Here is a 20315-nt window from a genome sequence, read left to right on the forward strand (position 1 = left end):
CACTGACCGGGCCTGGGAACATTGTATCTCCCTCCTCAGTGCACTCATGGGGAAACTGAGGCCACAGCACAGACGGGACCCCCCCCCCCTCAGATCACACATCAAGGTGGAAGTGCAGGGGCTGGAACCAGGAGTTTAGTGTCCAGGTCAGCCCTTTTCCTTTGCTGTGTTACGGATATTGGGACCATCCTACTTCCCTTGTGGCCATCAGCCCAACCGATTGGCCCAGCACTGGGGTTCACTTGGAGAGGTCCTTGGAGCTCATGGTCTGGGAGCAGAGGGGAGTTCTGGGTTCTGGGGGTCTCTGGTTGTGTATGGAAGGCGTGGGAGGGATTAGGGAACAGTCAGGCAGGAGTATTGAGCTCTCTGGATCCATAACAACTCCTCGGCAGGGTGCCAGCTCCTCTGGCTAAGGTGGCAGGTCTGGGGCTCAGGAGTGATTAGGTGCTGCAGGGTGGGCTATGGAGTCCAGGCTCCCAGATGCAAAAGAAGTGTCACTCCCCCTACTGCCAAGACAGGATATCTGGGGGACCATGGCCCAGCGGTGCCGAGGTTGGAAGATGCAGAGTGAGGGAAAACCCAGAGCGGCCAGAAGGGGATGTGGCCTCCAACCCATTCCAAGCCAGAGCTGGGAGGCTCCTCAAGGTTTCTGAATCCAACACCTCTGACTCACTTTACAAGCTGGGAAACGGAGGCTGGGGAACCTTGTTCAGGGCCACACAAGGAGGCAGAGCGGGAGCTAGAATTCAGCCTCATTCATTTACTCTTTCAACAGTATTCATGGCACATCTGTCCATCAAGTGCCAGGTGCTCTTTTGGGTGTGGGGGATACAGGAGCAACCGAGTCCTGCCCTAGCCAGTGGAGCTTATAGCCCAGTGGTGGTGGTAGGTGACAAATAGAAAGACAATACACAAGCAAATACATTCTATTAAGAATTACCATAGGCTGGGCACAGTGCCTCATGCCTGTAATCCCAGCACTTTGGGAGGCCAAGGCAGGTGGATCACGAGTTCAGGAGTTCAAGACCAGCCTGGCCAACATGGTGAAGGACCCCCTCTACTAAAGATACAAAAAAGTAGCTGGGCGTGGTGGCACACAACTGTAATCCCAGTTACTTGGGAGACTGAGGCAGGAGAATCACTTGAACCCAGGAGGCAGAGGTTGCAGTGAGCCGAGATCATGACATTGCACTCCAGCCTGGGTGACAGGGCAAGACTCCGTCTGAAACAAAAAAAAAGAATTACTATAAATAAAATAACACAAAGGAATAAATGCTGCACCATATCAGATATATACATGGCAAGTAAGCACGTGAAAAGATGCTCCATGTCATTCATCATTAGGGAATGATGTCATTATTGTAAATCAAAACTGCAATGAGATACCACTACCTACTTATTAGAATGACTGATTAAAATAACTTACAAGGGGCTGCCTCATGCCTGTAATCCCAGAACTTTGGGAGGCTGAGGCGGGAGGATCACATGAGGTCAGGAGTTCAAGACCAGCCTGATCAACATGGAGAAACCCTGTCTCTACTGAAAATACAAAATGAACTGGGCATGGTGGAGCATGCCCGTAATCCCAGCTACTCGGGAGGCTGAGGCAGGAGAATCACTTGAACCTGGGAGGCGGAGGTTGTGATGAGCTGAGATCGTGCCATTGTACTCCAGCCTGGGCAACAAGAGCGAAACTCCATCTCAAAATAATAATAATAATAACTTACCAAGATGCGGAGGCACTGGGACTTTCAAACTCGGCTGGCGGGAATGCACGATGATACAATCATTTGGGAAAATCTATTGCAGCTGCTTAAGAAGCGAATCATACTTCACTACCATGTGACCCAGCCCTTCTGCTCCTTGGCATTTCCCCAAGAAAAAGAAAGCATTTTTCCACCTGAGGACTTGCTCATGAATGTTCCCAGCAGCTTGATGGATTATAGCCCCACACTGAAAATGCCCAAATGGGCATCAGTGAGCGAACAAATTGTGGTACAGTTGAGAAGGAATGGACCACAGATATATGCAACAATATGGATAAATCTCAGAATAATCATGCCAAGTGAAAGAAGTCAGACTGAAGCAGAGTACATCCTGTATGATTCCATTTATACAACAGTCTAGGACATGAAAACCAATCTGTGGTGCCAGGAGCAGATCAGTGGTCGCCTGGGGATGGGGAGTTGGGGGAGGAGGGATAAACAGGGGCAGGAGAGAACTTCTAGAGGGGATGGGTCCTTGTTCACTAGCTTGGTTGGGGTGACGGTTTGACAGGTATGTACATATGTCAAAACTTACCCAGCCATGTGCTTTAAAGGTGTGTAGTTGATGGAATGTCAATTATGCCTCAGTAATGCTGTTTAAAAAATGGAGACTGTCCCCACCATATAACATAAAAGGACGCGATAGAGTGGGTGGCTGTCAGAGGCTCCCTGGGGTGTGCCCCTGAGATGAGAGCTGAGTAATGAGAAATGCACCACCTGCAAGTCTCAGGGTAAGAGTGTTCTGGACAGTGGGAACAGCCAGCGCAAAGTGATGGGAGGAATGAGCGTGGCATCTTCTTTTTTTTTTTTTTTTGAGACGGAGTTTCATTCTTGTCACCCAGGTTGGACTGCAGTGGCACAGTCTCGGCTCACTGCAACCTCCACCTCTCAGGTTCAAGCAATTCTCCTGCCTCAACCTCCCAAGTAGCTGGGATTACAGGCATGTACCACCAGGCCTGGCTAATTTTTTTTTTTTTTTAATATTTTTAGTAGAGATGGGGTTTTACCATGCTGGCCAGGCTGGTCTTGAACTCCTGACCTCAGGTGATCTGCCCGCCTCAGCCTCCCAGCGTGCTGGGATGACAGGCATGAGCCACTGCGCTCAAGCTTGGTGTCTTTGAGCAACGGCAGGAAGGCTGGTGTGGCCGGAGTGAGCCAGGGAGGCACTGGCTCAGTGTTCACTGTGGGTTCACAGCCCCAGCGAGGAGAGAGTGGGTGGACTAGACCCAGTAACCCGTATTGTGGAAGGCAGTGGGTGTCCTCTGGACATGCTTTCCTGACGAGGCTCAGGGTTGGCCCTGGGTACCTCTGTCCCATTCCCAGAGAAGGCCAGAGATGCAGAACTCAAAATCTGTAGTGCAGGATGGATCCTCAAAATGGAACCATGCCTGGACCTTGAGTGAGCTCCTCATTGTGAGGGATGAAGATTGCTGGGTGACAGGTAGTCCGGCCAGAAGCCATGGGTAAGAAAAGCTTCGTGGACCAAGGAGGATGGGTTGACCTGTTAGAGCAGCTCAGGTTTCCCAGGGTCCCTGGCTAAGGGACCCTGGGAAACGCTAAGTTCTAGAGAGAAAATGAAACTGTCTTTTGAGGTCTTCATCCCTGAAGGGACGCAAGGTTGGGGCTGGAACAGTCACTGTGGCATTGGGTGTTTGTTTGGGATTTGGCTGGATATACCAAGCCTAGCTCATTTTATGTTCTGTTTTTATACCAAAATGTATGTCTTCATTTAGAAAATATCAGCTGCATCGTTCACTTTAACCTTCTGCTTAGATGGAAAGAACACTCCAGTTAGAGCCAGCAAACATCTAGGTATAAACAGAGGTGTTTTCATGAAATTAACTGCCAGGAGATAGTGTTACTGGAAGTCCCTTTAATTGGCAGGATGTGGATTCTTAGCCCAGCCCTTCCTCTGAGGTTCTGCATGGCCGTGGGCCAGTGGCACAGCTCTGCACCTGTGAAATGAGGATGCTGGGCTTTACCTCGAAGGATCTGTCAATGAGGCTCCCCATGGCCTTGCAAGGCTCTGTTGGCTATGGTGTCCAGGTCTATTCCCTCACTTGAATGGGAAATACTTCTTTTCTTTTGGTTTCCCCACCCCCTCCAGTATCTAAATAGCCCTCCCTCCATGACTATGCATAAGCAGGCCAGGCTCTGACAGTTGCAGAGACAAAAGTGCCATCAGGGCCAGGAATGGGGTGATTATGGTGGTGGTGGTGGTGGTGGTGGAGCTAGGGTTTACTGTCAGGGCACATCTGGCACTGGGTAGCTGGATCAAGAGCAAAGCACAAGACTGTCTCCCTCGGCAGGGCTAAGGGAACTCTCTGAGCTAGAAGCTGGAGGAGTCCTCCTTTCTGCATTTACCCCCCTGTCTGTTGTGTCCTTGGTTTCTTGCTGGGCACTGAGGTGCCCAGCCTGGCTGGTCCTCCCCTCCCCCACTCCCCAAAGTGGGAAGCTGGGGCCTGAGGAGCTGGGCTCTGTGTTGCAGAATCTGCTTGTGCCTCCAACTCCTGGTTTCCCATAGCAACTGGGAGAGGAAGGTACTGCAGGGCTAAATCATCCCATTTTATAGACAAAGTCTCAAAGTCAGGGTCAGGTCTCACAGAGAATGGGGGGCACATGCCAAGCCTTTGATCTGAGCTTTCCCTGTGATCACTTAGCCTCCCGGGGGTTTCTAACCCCAAGGGTGGGTGGGGGGGAGTAGAAGAAAATGCTATGTGTCCTCTGGGCGTAGAGGACCAGGCTTCCATGATGGTTGTGTCACTGACTGGCTGCCGTCTGATCTCAGGCAAGTCTTGGGTCTCTGAGCCTCAGGTTCCTCATCTATAGAATGGCAGGGGTAGAAGTGTTTGTCTCCTGGAGGGAGTGGAAAGATGTCACTGTGGGAAGCTGCATGACTATTCCTGGGCCAAGGAGCCATCACAGAAGCAAACCACAGGTGTGCTGTGGGCCGCCACTCTCCCCTGCCTTTTCCCCCATTAGGGGAGGGGAAGTGGAAGACAAAACGCCGTGGAACCAGGCCCAACACGTCTGGGGATGAGCTGTGCCGGGACTGCCCCTCACAAGGAAGAGGGAGTTATGGTATTGACTATGGGGGGCCATGGCGGCACCTGATGGGCAGTGCAAGGTGAATATGAGCAATCTTGTGGCCCAGAGCCCCAAGCAATGCATATCTAGGTTCTTGGAAAAATCCATGTTGTGAGCCTGATGACAGGTGCTACTGGATGGGCCATCTGCAGAATGTGACCAAGCCCTCGGCTCCATGAGCTGGAGGTGAAGCCTTCCTGGCATGATAAAAGGAGAATTTTTTGTTTGTTTGTTTGTTTGTTTGAGACGGAGTCTCACTCTGTCACCAGGCTGGAATGCAGTGGCACGATCTCAGCTCACTGCAACCTCTTCCACCCGGGTTCAAGTGATTCTTCCACCTCAGCTTCCCGAGTTGCTGGGATTATAGGCGCCCACCACTATGCCCAGCTAATTTTTTGTATTTTTAGTAGAGATGGGGTTTTACCATGTCGGTCAGGCTGGTCTCGAACTCCTGACCTCGTGATTCACCTGCCTCAGCCTCACAAGTGCTGGGATTATAGGTGTGAGTCACTGCACCCGGCGAAGACAAGGAGATTCTTTACTCTGGAGTCCTGTCAACAGTAGAAATAGAAGCTCCGGGGTAAGAAGAAAGGCTTTCCTTATAGCATTGGAGGTTGTGCTTACAGGAGTATAACCAGGTTTTGGCCAGGGTCAGAGTCAGTCTGTGGTCAAGGCCAGGGCTATGGTAACAGTGGATGAGGTTCAGCCTGGAGCTTCATCAGAGCTGGGTCAGGTCTCAGCAGGGTGAAGTACATGTTAAAACCATGTCCGCAGCAGAGATCACCAGGAGAAGAATTAGCATGCAAGAGACAGTCACCAGAAGGTGAAAAGCAGAATCAAGCAGGGCATTTATACAAATGAGCACGGTGTGGCTCCACAGGTCCTGTTGGAGGCTTGTCCTACAATGTGGGAAGCAGAGCCAAGACTGCAAACTGAGCCCTGCAGCTCCCCTCTTTGCCTGAATGGCTCCAAAAGGAGATACTGCTGCTGCTGCTTCCGTGTGTGTGTGTGTTCTTATTGCTTCTCAGGGGACAAGCCCATTGTTGCCAGAGTGAAGACGTAAAGGTTGAGTGTGGGAGAGAAAGCATGTTGGGGAGTTGGGAGGGTACACAGAGCAGCAGAGAGACAGGGATGGGATGGGCGGAGGGTCAGGGAGTGTGAGAATGCCAGAGAAGGTACGAGAAAGCAGAGAGTGAGAGGGAGCAGGAGGGAGAGAGGGCCACACACACATGCACACACATGCATATATGCACACACTCATGCATGTACACAGTCACACATGCATGTACATATTCACACATGCATGTACACACATGCACACACATGCACATATGCACACACTCACACATGCACATGCACACGTGCACACACACAGAGCAAGAGACAACAGGGAGGGGAGGGAGAAGACCCTTAGGGAGCAGGGGGCTGGAGAGATCCTGAGGACAGGGACCTGGGGAGACAAAAGAGAAATCCATAGAGAATGAGAGAGATCAAGAAAGAAACATACCCAGTCCAATAAAGTGAGACCCAGAGAAAGGAAAGAGAGAAAGGTGCTGGGGTGAGACGAGAGCAAGGCTATGCATTCGTGTTCCACCCAGAGAGAGATACAGATGTGGCAGGCAGCACGGGAGAGCTTGGGAGAGGCCAAGAGAACTACAAGGACCAAGAGAGACACAGACCCATAGAAAGGGGTCCAGAGAGCTCAGATCTGAGTGAGTCAGGGCCAGATGTAAAGCGTGAGAGAAGCATGCTGAGACTCTGGGAGAGAAAAACATATTTGATCAGAAACAGACAAAAGCCCAAGAGCCAAAGATGGAGCAGGGGTATACTGGTGATTAGGAAAAAAGGGGAAAGAGGCCAGGGCCGTGCAGGAGTAGGCATGCTCAGACCTCCAGAGCCCTGGGAGACCCCACAGGGTTCCACTAGCCTTGCATGCACCACTGGGACAGGACTTATGGCACTGTAGAAGAAATGGGAGCTAGGATATGCTGAGCACCTGCTGCATACCTGCCTCTCCCAGCTCATGTCAGAGGTATTTCTATCATGTTTTTCACAAAACTGGATTCCAGCAGGGGGAGGTCGTGTCTCACCCTGCACACAGTAGGTGCTCAGGAATCTATTCAAAACGGATAGCTCCATGCTTGAGTAACTGAACCAGGAGACAAAGAACTCAAGGTGGTAATCAGGCTGATCCTGATTACCTGACTCTGGAGCTGGGCTAGCGTGTCACAGGGGCCGACAACAGCAGGAGTGGAACCAAGAGTGAGCGTAGGGCATAACACCCATGCTCCTGCTGCTGGCGGTGGTGATGGTGATGATGATACCATCGTGCAATAGCATCTCAGCCTGTACTTTTACGGTGTGGGGGGCACTCTTATAAACACCTTGCCTGCATCATCTCACTTAATCCTCACCACAATCCGATGACATAGGGACTACGATGATATCATTTTTTAGATGAGGTAACTGTAGTTGTGTTGCTAGCAGATGGTGGGTCCAGGATTGAAAGCAATCAGTCTAACACCAGAATTGAGCTCTTAACCTCTTCATAATTCTGCTTCCCGAAGAATAATATGACCTTATATTTGTTTACAGCACCTCAAATTGTGTTGTCCTCACAGCAGCTTGCTAGACAGAGCTATAGAGCCAGAGTCGTTATTGTTGTTTAAAAGGTAGGAAAACAGACACAATGGTGGAGGGTGTGGAAAAGCACAAAGCTCACACGCAGCAGGATCTGCACTGGAACCTTGTCAGGGCTCTGCCCAGTACGGAATAAACCAGTTCCCAGACGGAACACGCCAGGCTCAGGAAATTGTCCGAATGTGTGTGGTGCCTGGCTGGAGTGTGGGCAGCCAATACAGGATGTCCAGGGCAGGCTATCAGGATGGCAGGATTTCAGGACTCTTGAAACAGTATACCTGGTTTTGAATCCTGACTCTAGCCAGTGACCTTGGGCGAGAATTCCTCAGCTACTCTGTGCCTCAGTTTCCTTGTCTATAAAATGGGGATAACAATAATTTTACCTTTTTTGTATTGTTATGAGAATCGAGTTAATGTTTGTAAAGCACTTATAATAATCTCAGTGTGTGGTAACGGTTAGATAATTGTTGTTAAGTCAATCAAATAGATACATAAAATAAGACAGGAGGAGATGTCCTAACAAGAACTGCGGGTCTGGTCAACTGAGTGCTAGAGTGAATCAGAACTCTGGACAGCTCCCAAAGCTTCAGATCCACCATATTGATTTCTTCTGTTGGTAAAGTTCTTTGGCAGTGAAATGGATCTCAACACTTTATTCTTAATTATCATAAGGTTGGAGATTGTCCTCAACACCCTTTGATGTCTGTTCTGTGAGGGAGGGCACAAAGCTCTTCACTAGAAAGGCACATCTGTTTTTGGGCAAAGTGTGGGGAGGACAGCACACGTGCCTAAGGGATTGTCTTTGAAGAAATGTCCCTTTGTAGGACAAGGGACGGTACCAGACGTGTGTATCCGATGTGTGGGACCCAGGGCCTTGTTTTCAGTGTGGTTATGGAATCTTGCCCCACTGGTTTCTCCCAGAGGAATCACTATGCTCAGACAAGGAAAGAACAGGGATAGAGACAGGGTTGAGGGGAGGAGTGCGAGAGAACAGAGGCTTTAAGAGGGTCACAAAATTCAGATGGGGGCTAAAGGTTCCATACAGCCCAAAGCTTCCTTAGAACCAGAAGGTTTCTTCTCCTCCAGTTACTCCAGAGCTACATCTGCAGCTCACAAATCCTCATCCACTCAACTCCTGGTGGTGAGTTACTTCTCATGTGATGACATCACCATGATGGCTGTCGTCTATGAGCACCTGCTCTGCAGCAAGACCTTTACATCCATTATCTCATTTAATCCTCACAACACCTCTGTGGCCAGATCCATTTTACTGACGGGAAAATTGAGGGTCAGAGAAGTCAGTAATTTAAGGAAAAACTGCTTGCAAATGACAAGGTTTTACTCTTTCTTCCCAAACACACTGACTTTCAAGATATACTGCCCTCAGTGCTAGGAATGGTGCTTTCTATGGGGTTCCAGGCTTTTTGTTACTTTCTTTTGCTATAGCACGTGGAGGTCCAGTAGGGTACAACAGTACCTTCTTGCAATGACAAATCTCTGAAAGTCTTGTAACTGTCTAGCTACAGTACCTAGTGGAGGTACACCTCAACTCAAGGAAGAAATAGCATAAGAGAAAATGTCTCTCAGACATAAGCTCCTGATAAGGCTACCTATCCCTAGCTGCACCTGCTCATGCTCACCACTGCTTCTTCCCACAGAGGAGATGGCTGAAGGGAAGAATGCCATCCTCATTGGGATGAGCCAGTGGAACTCCAATGACCTTGTGGAGCAGATCGAGACCATGGGGAAACTGGACGAGCATCAAGGTGAGATTCTGCTTCTCTCGTGACCAGGATGTGCACATAGGTGTGTTGCAGGGTGGGCTGTAGGGCTGGCAACTGGGGCTGGGACTTGGGTCTTCTGTGAAGAGTCCACCTGCCTTGGTTCCTCCTTCATAGCATCCCTGAGATTCTGCCACCTACAGGAACTCTCATGGGGACTTCCTTGGGGTTTTCTGTGGCAGAACAGCTCCAGGGTACTTCAAAAGATCTTCCTTTGTCCATAGAATGACCACCCCAGTGGCACGGGTGGTAAATGGCAGGTGCCTGGGTCCAAGCTCCTTGGACTGCCAGGTCTTCGGTATTGGAATCTGCTGAATAAGGAGGGTGACAGTTGGAGAAGCCTTTGAGCAGGACAGGAGCTGTGGTCTAAGGGGAAAGAGAAGGACAGCAGTGAGAATCAGGATTTCCTTTGGCTGAGCTGTTGAAGAAGGAGTATATGGCTGGGGATTAATCCAGGAGGCTTTCTTTGGAGAAGAGTTTTGACCAGGAGTTTGATCAGCCTACAAAGCAGGCTGATTCTTTTTGGCATCCATCTATCCATCTGCTTGGCTATTGTTCATCACTAACAGGCTCGTTGAGCACCTACTGTGTATAAGTGCTTGGCAGGAGCAACCAAAGGTGATTCATCTGAGACCTCTGTCTTGTGATGTGTGACACTGTGTAAGTCAAGATATATGCATCAGGCTTAAGCTGAGGGCTGTTAGCTCAGAAGGGAGAGGCATGACTTTCAGGAGGCAGGAGAGGGGATCCAGGAAGGGCTCCTGACAGTGAAGCAATGGGGCAAGGCTTTAAAATGCAAATGGACAGCGTGGCTGAAGAGGTTATAAAATCTGAGCTAATATATGGGAAACTGAATCTCAGAGATCTTCAGCTGAGGGCTGTATTTGATTAATGTTACAATGGAGTGAGAAGCAGAGCCAGGGCTAGAACCATATCCGGGATGCAGGGTGCTAACCTCTGTACCCGTTACCCCCAGGTTGGTTTCTTCCATCCCTCCTTCTCCACCCCACATACCACTCCTCCTACTTTATTTCTTCCTCATCTTCTCTTCTCCTTCCTCTCTTGCTCCTGTCATTCGCAGTTGTGCTCTGGCCCAGAGTTGCCAAGTGGGCAAGGCCATGCTCTTAGGAGGCGTTCAGTGAGATGGTCCTGGCCCAGCTCACAAGAACAGCTGCCTTGGTGGCAGCTGTCTTGGTGGTGACCATCTTGCCCTGTCCCTGTTCCTGTTCTCATCCCCATCCCTGCCCCCTTGGTTCAGAGTTCTCCTCATGCCAAAGCACCCATCCTGAGAAATGGGCAGGCTTGGTGTGGTCATCCCATCTAACCAACAAAGAACCCAGGCTCAGAGGAGCCACGTCTTGTCCGAGGTCCCTCTTGTCCGAGGTCCCCCAAACTGGTGGCAACTTTAGGCTCAGATTCCTGGTCTTCTGATTCCCAGTCCAGGGCTTCACCTACCTGACTGGATTAAGGCTTGGCAAAGTTCTGGGCCCTAACAAAGTCAGGCTCAAGGAACCATGAGTCTGAAAGGAAAGGTGCCCTGTACCACTGTCCCATCCATGAGAAGGGGTGGGGGGCTCTGAGACTGGCCCTCAAGGTCAATCCAGAGACAACGTACCAGTCTTCATAGCCATGTATCTGCCAGTGGGTCCTTTGCTGCTCTTTCCTTCATCCCGAGAATCCAGAGGGGGCCTAGAAGGGGTCATGGATTCTAGTTCCTGCCCCACAACAGTGCTTGTAGCCTTGAAAAGACAAATCTGGATTGGTACCACCCATTTGGCCATCCCCTTCCCATCCCCCACCCCCACTTGTCTGCTAAAGAGTATATGACTCAGACCCAGTGTGAACTAAGGGCTTTCGGGTGAGCAAGAGGCAGAGTGAGTTGGGAGCGCATGGGAGGGCAGGGGATGAGGAAGCATAGCGGGAAGTCCAGGAGAGAGGCAGAAGCTGCAGTGTTGGAGTTAGAGAAGCCTGGGTTTGAACTTAGCCATGCCACTCCATGACTTTGTGGTCAGGAAAAGTCACATCACCTCTCTGGGCTTTTGTTTCTTCATCTGCAGAGTGGAGGACTAGTAAAAAAGCTGCGATGATTAAATGAGATGATATTTGCAAAGTGCTTTTGATAGCAGGTCATTCTTATAATGATGGAAGGGGGAGAAGCATGGCCAGTCTTGCACAAGTGGCAGCCCTCACAAATGCTTCCTGGTGCTCAGGCACGATGGAATGAAGGGCAGTGCTTGCCTGAGTCCAAGGGATGGTGTTGTTTCCTCCCAGTACAGAATGGGGAGCGGGAAGAAGAGAGGAAAGAGGGTAAGAGGAAGAGGAAGCCAGCTGGATTTCCAGCTCCTTCCGAGTCCCGTTCTCATGTGGATTCATAACGTGAATTCCCACAACACGACAGAACACACACATTCATTTCAATAGTCGTTTATGGAGCCATCACAGGGGCTGGACCCTGTGCCCAGTGTAGGGGGAACAGAGACAAGCAGGATGGTCTTGTCACTCCTTAGAAACTTACAGCAGAGTGGAAGCGACAGATCAGAGCCAGAGGTTACTATGCAGTAAGACAGGCTGGGTCCAGGCTCTGAGAGGCTCTGGGAAGTGTCTTGGGGAAAGGAAGATCCGTGAACGCTTCCTGGAAAGGAATGCAATCGAAATTGGTGGCATAGACAGAGCGGATTCTCCTGTCTTCTTCAAGTTTCCTGCCCTTAGACACAGGGCTCATTCCAGGCACCCCCCGCCCTCATGCTGGACACTCTGGTCAGTCACACTGCCTCCATGGCGCTCCAGCCACCTCGATGGCAACTCCCTGCTGTATCTCCAGCCAGGACCTTTCTTCTGGGCCCCACCCTCACATTTTTGGTAACTTCCTGCTGACTTCTACCCTTATGTCCTAAAGACTCCTTATGCTCCACAAATTCCAAAGGGAGCCGACTTTCTTCCTTTTAAGCCTGAATTCTGTTTTGTATTTCACCTTTTCTCTCCCTCACCATTTAAGTCATATATTTCATCAGCACTTTCAGACTGCTCTCATCCCTCCAGTTCTCAAGGGTGCTAATTCTGCTGTGTGTGTGTGTGTGTGTACGCTTGTTTCTCATTTGTGATTGTGAACTCATCTTAGTCACACGTACCTCTCTCTTCTTTTTAGGGGGAGTCTTGTGTGCCCTAGGTTGGGAAAATGTCCTCATAAAGACCAGCCCTGTTTTCTTTCCTGCTGGGCCTGAGTGTTTCACTAATCTTGAATATTTTATAGGCTAAATTTATAGTTTAGAGTTTCCATTCTACATGGGTGGTGTAAATTTAGACCCTACACCCAGAAGTGGCACAGGCTTACGGTTTTAATTACTTATGTGTGAATTTTCTCTCTCACTGTCTGTGAATGGTTTCTTTGCCGCTTCCGCAAAGAAGGTTCTTTTTTTAAGTTCCTGTAAGGATGGAATGGCCCTTCAAGGGTCTCTGCAATAAAGTGGGTGCCACATCAGCTCCTTGCCATCCACAGGCTGAGGTCAGGTTGGTGGAGTTCACAGTGCGGTTTTTAGGCTCTGATCCCAGAGCCTCTTTCTTTATTCGTCTGACTCATGGGATTCACGGATCTCCTCTATCTCAGCTTCTGCTTTCGTCTCTGGATTCCTTTTTTTGTTTCTGGCACTGTGTATCATACATTTTTTATTTTAAGCTTCGTTATATATTTATCTTTTTTGGCAATATATGGCCCAGTATATATGTATATATGTATATGTGTATATGTATATTTTTTTTTAATGGAAAGGGATCCTTTAGCATGAGCTGAACACCCAGAAGCATGTTGTTATTACTATTAGTTTACAATTGTTCAAATATTATTATTTATTACTCTATTATTATTTTTGCAATTGTTTGTCTTATTTTTGTGTAACATTTCTTATTGTGGTAAAATATGCATAACATAAAATTTACCGTTTTAACAATTTTTTTTTTTTGAGACGGAGTCTCGCTTTGTCGCCCAGGCTAGAGTGCAATGGCACAATCTCGACTCACTGCAAACTCCGCCTCCCGGGTTCAAGTGATTCTCCTGCCTTAGCCTCCCGAGTAGCTGGGATTACAGGCGTGCACCACCATGCCCAGATAATTTTGGTATTTTTAGTAGAGACAGGGTTTTGCTATGTTGGCCAGGCTGGTCTTGAACTCCTGACCTCAAGTGATCCACCTGCCTCGGCCTCCCAAAGTGCTGGGATTACAGGCGTGAGCCTCCATGCCCGGCCCATTTTAGCAGTTCTTAAGTGTACAGGTCAGTGGCATTAAGTCCATTCACATTGCCCCTCAACCATTACCACCGACCATCTCCAGAACTTGGTCATCCTCTGCAACTGAAACTCTGTGCCGGTCAAAGACCAACTCCCCATTCTCCTTTCCCCAGTCCCCAAAGTGCTGGGACTACAGGCTTGAGCCACCGCGCCCGGCCTACTTTTTGTGTTTTTAGTAGAGATGGGGTTTCACCATGTTGGCCAGGCTGGTCTCGAACCCCTGACCTCAAGTGATCTGCCTGCCTCGGCCTCCCAAAATGCTTAAGATGACAGGTGTGAGCCAGAAAGTAAACACCATTCTACTTTCTGTCTCCATGAATTTGACTTCTCTAGGTACCCTACATATGTGGGATCATTCAGTATTTGTCCTTTTGTGTCTGGCCTATTTCACTTAGCATAATGCTGTCAAGGTTCATTCATGTTGCAACATGAATCAGTACTTTATTCCATTTTGGGGCTGAGTAACTTTCCCTCGTATGGATATACCACATTTTGTTTATCTGTTCATCTGATGATGGACATTTAGGTTGCTTCCACGTTTTAGCTACCATGAATAATGCTTCTATAAACATGATAAATATCCATCTGATTTCTTAAATGTACCTTACTGGAAAAAATCAAATGCAACAAATAAAACCAAAGTCTCTCCTTTAGTTATTCCTTCAATTACAGACCTCCTTGCAGAGTTGTTCAATGTGGAGGGTATCTCTCTAGAGGTTGATGGTATTAGACATTAGTGCTGCAACTTACCTCTTCCCTCACATTTAACAGAAGATCTTGGAGAGCTTTTCATATGAGTATATATAGATTAACTTTATTATCTTTACCTATACTATAGTATTCTCTACCATAGTTGTACCATAATTTATTTAACCATTCTGCAGTGATAGGCATTGGCATGTTTCATTATTGTAAGAATGCTTTATGGGTTTAAAGTATAAGCATTCAAAATTGCAATAGGTACTGTCAAACGGTTTTCCAAAAAAGGGTGCAAATGTATATTTGCACACCAACCATGGATTAAGTTAGCCATTTCCCCACAATGTGTTACCAGATTTGATATTATTAAACTTCAACATTTTATCTAACTGCTGGGTGAAAATGTTTTCTTGTCTTGCTTTGTCTTTACCCGGTTTCCAGTGAGATTGAACATCTTTTCATAAATGTGTTGACAGATCCTATTTTCTTTTCTCTGAATTTCTTAAACACCATTTTTGCCCATATGCTATTGGATTGTTTATCCTTTTTATTGGATTTTAGGAGATCTTCATATATATATTCTGAATGTAAATTACTAGTCTGCTATGTATTTGAAATATTTCTACTTCGCTGACATTTCTTGTTGGTTTTAATAGTTTGTCAGTTGATTCTCTTGGGTTTTTCCTAGTTAGAGCATCACATCATTTAGAAATCTTTTCTTTCTTTTTTTTTTTTTTTTTTTTGGAGACAGAGTCTTGCTCTGTCACCCAGGCTGGAGTGCAGTGGTGTGATCTTGGCTCACTGCAACCTCTGCCTCCTGGGTTCAAGTGATTCTCTTACCTCAGCCTCCCGAATAGCTGGGATTACCGGCGCCCGCCACCATGCCCGGCTACTTTTTGTGTGTGTGTGTGTGTTTTTTTTTTTTTTTTTTGAGACGGAGTCTTGCTCTGTCGCCCGGGCTGGAGTGCAGTGGCCGGACCTCAGCTCACTGCAAGCTCCGCCTCCTGGGTTTACGCCATTCTCCTGCCTCAGCCTCTGAAGTAGCTGGGACTACAGGCGCCCGCCACCTCGCCCGGCTAGTTTTTTGTATTTTTAGTAGAGACGGGGTTTCACCATGTTAGCCAGGATGGTCTCGATCTCCTGACCTCGTGATCCACCCGTCTCGGCCTCCCAAAGTGCTGGGATTACAGGCTTGAGCCACCGCGCCCGGCCTACTTTTTGTGTTTTTAGTAGAGATGGGGTTTCACCATGTTGGCCAGGCTGGTCTCGAACCCCTGACCTCAAGTGATCTGCCCGCCTCGGCCTCCCAAAATGCTAAGATGACAGGTGTGAGCCACTGCACCCAGCCTTGTTTACAAATCTTAACAGTTATATTTTTGCCAGCATTTACTCTCCTTTCTTATTTTTCCTCTTAAATGGCATTGCATGGGATCTCCAGGTCAATGTAGAGTGACAGAAGTGGTCGCAGGCTTTCTGGTTGGACTCAGTACTTCCTGACTGAAGTGCTGTGATGGAAACATTCCAGTGTTTCACCAGTAAGCATGACCCTTGCCCTAGGATTCCAGAAATACCCCTCATCAAGTTTAAAGCAATTAACTTCTGAAAGTTATGACTTCTTTCTCATTCCCCTCATTGTTCCTTTGTACTTTGTATTTTTCCCCTTCCCTCCATCTCTCTCTCTCTCTCTCTCTCTCTCTCTCTCTCTCTCTCTCTCTCTCTCTCTCTCAGTAAGTTTTGCCAAAGGCTTACCTATTTCCAAGGTCTTGTCAAAGAAATAGCTCTTACTTTTATTAATCAGTTCTATTGTCTACCGTTTTCTCTAGTTTTGTAAATTAACATTGCTTTTATTTCATTAATTATTTCCTCCAGATTTATGTGATTTGTGCTTTTCTAATTCTCGAGATAAGAGCTTTTTAATCCTATTTTTAAAATGACACACGCACAGTTCCCTTCCAAGAGAGGGTCATAGCAAGGTTACTTTTTTTTTCTTTTGCTTTTTTACCCATTACCTTTTTTTGGTAAAATTTACAAAAGTAAGCTTTTTGGGGGGGATAATCTTTTCCTTAAAAGGGGACCCCAAAATTGTATGACCTTCAGTCCCCAGAAAAGCTGCATCCAGCCATATTGGCCACATTACACAGGGTTAGGATAAGTAGCCCTCTCACTGTCCATCATGTCTACAGAGTTCAAAACCTCCATGTTTCTCCTCTTTACACAAAGAACTGTTGAGAGCCATGTACAAGAATCCTGACAAATAGATTTTTTTCTTGTTAATTAACAATTTTATTCCACTATGATCAGACCATGTAACCCTAAAGTGGTATCTTTTTGAAATTCTTTCTTGTCTAAACCATGGTCTTGTGTGTGTGTGTGAATGTTCCTTATGAGTTAAAAAATATATACATTATCTACACCATATATGTTGGGTTACAAATTCTCTATAAAATTTAAGCTATTATCAATACAGTTTTCTCCTTCCCTTTTTCCTGTTTTTTATTTTTTATTGACACAATCAAATTTCTTATATATCTCCTTTTTCTGCAGTTCTAGAAATGTACAGTTTCAACACACATTTGAAAACTGCTATTTTTGGCCAGGCGCAGTGGCTCATGCCTGTAATCCCAATACTTTGGGAGGCCGAGGTGGGAGGATCGCTTGAGCCCAGGAGTTTGGGACCAGCCTGGGTAAGAAAGTGACCCCCGCCTCTACAAAAAAATTAAACAATTAGCTGGGGGTGGTGGCATGTGCCTGTGTTCCCAGCTCTTCTGGAGGCTGAGGTGAGAGGGTCGCTTGAACCCAGGAGGTTGAGGCTGCAGTGAGCCATGCTTGCTCTACTGCAACACAGCCTGGGTGATAGAATGAGCCCGTCTCGAAAAAAAAAAAAAAAAAATTAAAAATTAAAACTGGCATTTTCTCCCAGAGTTTGGATTAAGTCAATAGCTCTATCTATCCTATCCCTGAACAGGGAAGGATGTTGGTACCTTTCTTCTTCCTTCTCTTTGTAACTCCCCAGCTCGCATGGCCCCTGTCTGTTTGGTTTCATGTTGCCAATTCTTATTTCAACTTAATGATAAGTTTTGCTGTTTGACTTTTGGGAAGGGTTTTGTTTTCTCATCATGGAGGCTTTGGCAGTGACAACTCCTCCCCCACCTCCTCCTCCTTCTCATTCTTTTTGGGTTAAGTATTTTGAGCTATGATTTATATTCAGTAAAATTCGCCCTTTATAGCATATATCTCTCACTGCTACTTCCTCAATTCCCTGACTTCCTCTTGGATTTACTTTCTTTTTTCACCAGCATGTCTCTGCTAGTAATTCTTTCAGGTAGGAACTGTGGATAGCAGTTTTCTAGGTCCTTGCATTGCTAAACATGTCTTTATTTTGCTTGCTCGTTTGAATGCAAGCTTATCTGCCTCCATAATCACGTTCCCAACTATCTCTGCAGCTATTCCTCCATGGCCTTCTTGAATTTAGTGATGTTGCTGAGAAGTCTGAGATAAATTTGATTCTCATTTCCTTTGTGAGTAATACGGTTTTTACTCTTCCTGAAGATTTAAGTTTTAAAAATTTTTTTCTTTCTTGCTTTTTTAATAGAGACAGGGTTTCATCATGTTGCCCAGGCTGGTCTCGAACTCCTGGCCTCAAGTGATCAGCCCACCTCAGCCTCCCAAAGTGCTGGGATCACCGGCATTCACCACCATGCCCAGCCTTTAGGTTTTTAAGTCTTTATTCCTTGTATTCTGAAATTTCAAGCCATGTTTCTGAGTAGGTGTTTGTTGTGGGGGTGTTTGTTGGTCATGTCGCACCTGGTTGTACCCTTTCCCTACTGTGAAGCCTTCTTTTCATTGTTTCTTTAAGTATTTCTTTCTCTGTTTTATCCTTCCAGAGACTTTTCTAACCACATGTCCCCTTGTTCTTCTTATTCATATTTCTTGGTCCTTGGTGCATTCTGAGAATAGGCCTTGGCTCTAACCAGCAACTCAACCATTTTCTCTTCATCAGTCTCCATTCTCCAGGTCAGCTCTTCTTTTTTTTTTTTTTTTTTTTTTTTGAGACGGAGTCTCGCTCTGTCGCCCAGGCTGGAGTGCACTGGCCAGATCTCAGCTCACTGCAAGCTCCGCCTCCCGGGTTCACGCCATTCTCCTGCCTCAGCCTCCTGAGTAGCTAGGACTACAGGCGCCCACCACCTTGCCCGGCTAGTTTTTTGTATTTTTTAGTAGAGACAGGGTTTCACCGTGTTAGCCAGGATGGTCTCGATCTCCTGACCTTGTGATCCGCCCGCCTCGGCCTCCCAAAGTGCTGGGATTACAGGCTTGAGCCACCGCGCCCGGCCCAGGTCAGCTCTTCTGTATTGTGTTTCGTTTTTAGAGATTGGGTCTCATTCTCCTGCCTCAGCCTTGCGAGTAGTTGGGACCACAGGCTTGCACTACCACACCTGCCTAATTTTTTGTAGAGATAGGCTCTCGCTGTGTTGTCCTGGTTGGTCTTGCTCAAGCGATCCTCCCGCCTCAGCCTCTCAAAGTGTTAGGATTAGAGGCGTATGTCACTGTGCCAGGCCTGGGGTTTGTTTGTTTATTTTAAAAAATCATCTTTTCATTTTCATGTGCTCTGATTGATTCTTTTGATTAGCGATCTGATCTTAATTCATGGAAGCATGGGCTGATGCTACATCTTTAAAAGTCTCCTTCTGCTTGTTTTAGAACATTTCGGAGTTTTCTGGTAGGTTAAAGATGGGTGGGAATAACTGCACACTTAAGACTGGATTAGTCAGCCAAAGATCATAGGTGAGATTATAACACAGAGCAGGAGACATCTTGATTCGAATGATCTAAGGAGGCACACAGCTGCCATTAACACTATTCAAGTGAAGCAGATCTTGCCAAATTCTTTTTTAAAAATTGAGATATAAATCCCATACCATATAACCCACCTTTTTGTAAAATGTACAATTCAGTGGTTTTAGTATATTCATGAAGGGATGCAACCATCACCTTTATCTAGCTCAATAATATTTTTTCTTTTCTTTCTTTTTGTTTTTTTGAGATGGAATCTTGCTCTGTTGCTCAGGCTGGAGTGCAGTGGCACGACCTTGGCTCACTGCAACCTCTGCCAGCTGGGTTCAAGTGATTCTCCGTCCTCAGACTCCCAAGTAGCTGGGATTACAGATGCCCGCCATCAGGTCTGGCTAATTTTTGTATTTTTTTAGTAGAGACGGGGTTTCACTATGTTGGCCAGGCTGTTCTTGAACTCCTGACCTCAAGTGATCTGCCCATCTCAGTCTCCCAAAGTGCTGGGATTACAGGCATGAGACACTGTGCCCGGCCCAAGAACATTTTCATTTCTGAAAAAAGAAGCCCCATACCCATTAGCAGTCACTCCCCATTCCCCTTCCCCCAGCCCTTGGTATTTCATATAAATGGAATCAAACAATATGTAGCATTTTGTGGGTGACTACTTTCCCTTAGCGTAATGTTTTTGAGATTCATCCATGTTGTAGCATCATGAGTCAGTGCTTCATTTTATGGCTGAGTATTACTCCATTGTATGGATATGCCATGTCTCATTTATCCCAGCTGATGGACATGTGAGTTGTTTCTACTTTTTGGCTATTATGAATAATGCTGCTATAAGTATTCATATGCAAGTTTTTGTGTGGATATGTTTTCGATTATCTTGCTGATATACATAGGAGTGGAATTGCCATATCATATGGTAATTCTGTTTAACTTTTTGAAGAACTGCCAAATTCGTTTCCAAAGTAGCTGCCCCACTTTACATTTCCACCAGTAATGTAAAAAGGTTCCAATTTCTCTGCATCCTTGCCAACACTTGATACTGGCTGCCTTTTTGGATATGGCCATCCTAGTAGGTGTGAAGTGATGTCTCATTGTGGTTTTGATCTTCATTTCTCTAATGACTAATGATGTTGAGTATCTTTTCATGTGCTTATTCATTGTTTGTTTATCTCCTTTGGGAAAATGTCTACCGACATCTTTTGCCACTTTAAAATTTGGGTTATTTGTCTTTTTATTGTTGAGTTGTAAGAGTTCTTTAATGAATTCTG

At 46.8% G+C, this 20315-nt stretch overlaps 1 protein-coding gene across 1 annotated transcript in view; it reads left to right on the forward strand.

The window, feature by feature from the left end:
• Positions 1–20315, forward strand: part of PITPNM3 (PITPNM family member 3) — a 108986-nt gene that overhangs the window by 22985 nt on the left and 65686 nt on the right. Inside the window, exon 3 of the mRNA XM_030923976.1 lies at positions 9152–9259. Coding sequence (XP_030779836.1) covers positions 9152–9259 — 108 coding nt within the window. The remainder of the gene's footprint in view (positions 1–9151; positions 9260–20315) is intronic.

Source organism: Rhinopithecus roxellana, chromosome 19 (genome assembly GCF_007565055.1).
Source record: "Rhinopithecus roxellana isolate Shanxi Qingling chromosome 19, ASM756505v1, whole genome shotgun sequence".
NCBI lineage: Eukaryota > Metazoa > Chordata > Mammalia > Primates > Cercopithecidae > Rhinopithecus > Rhinopithecus roxellana.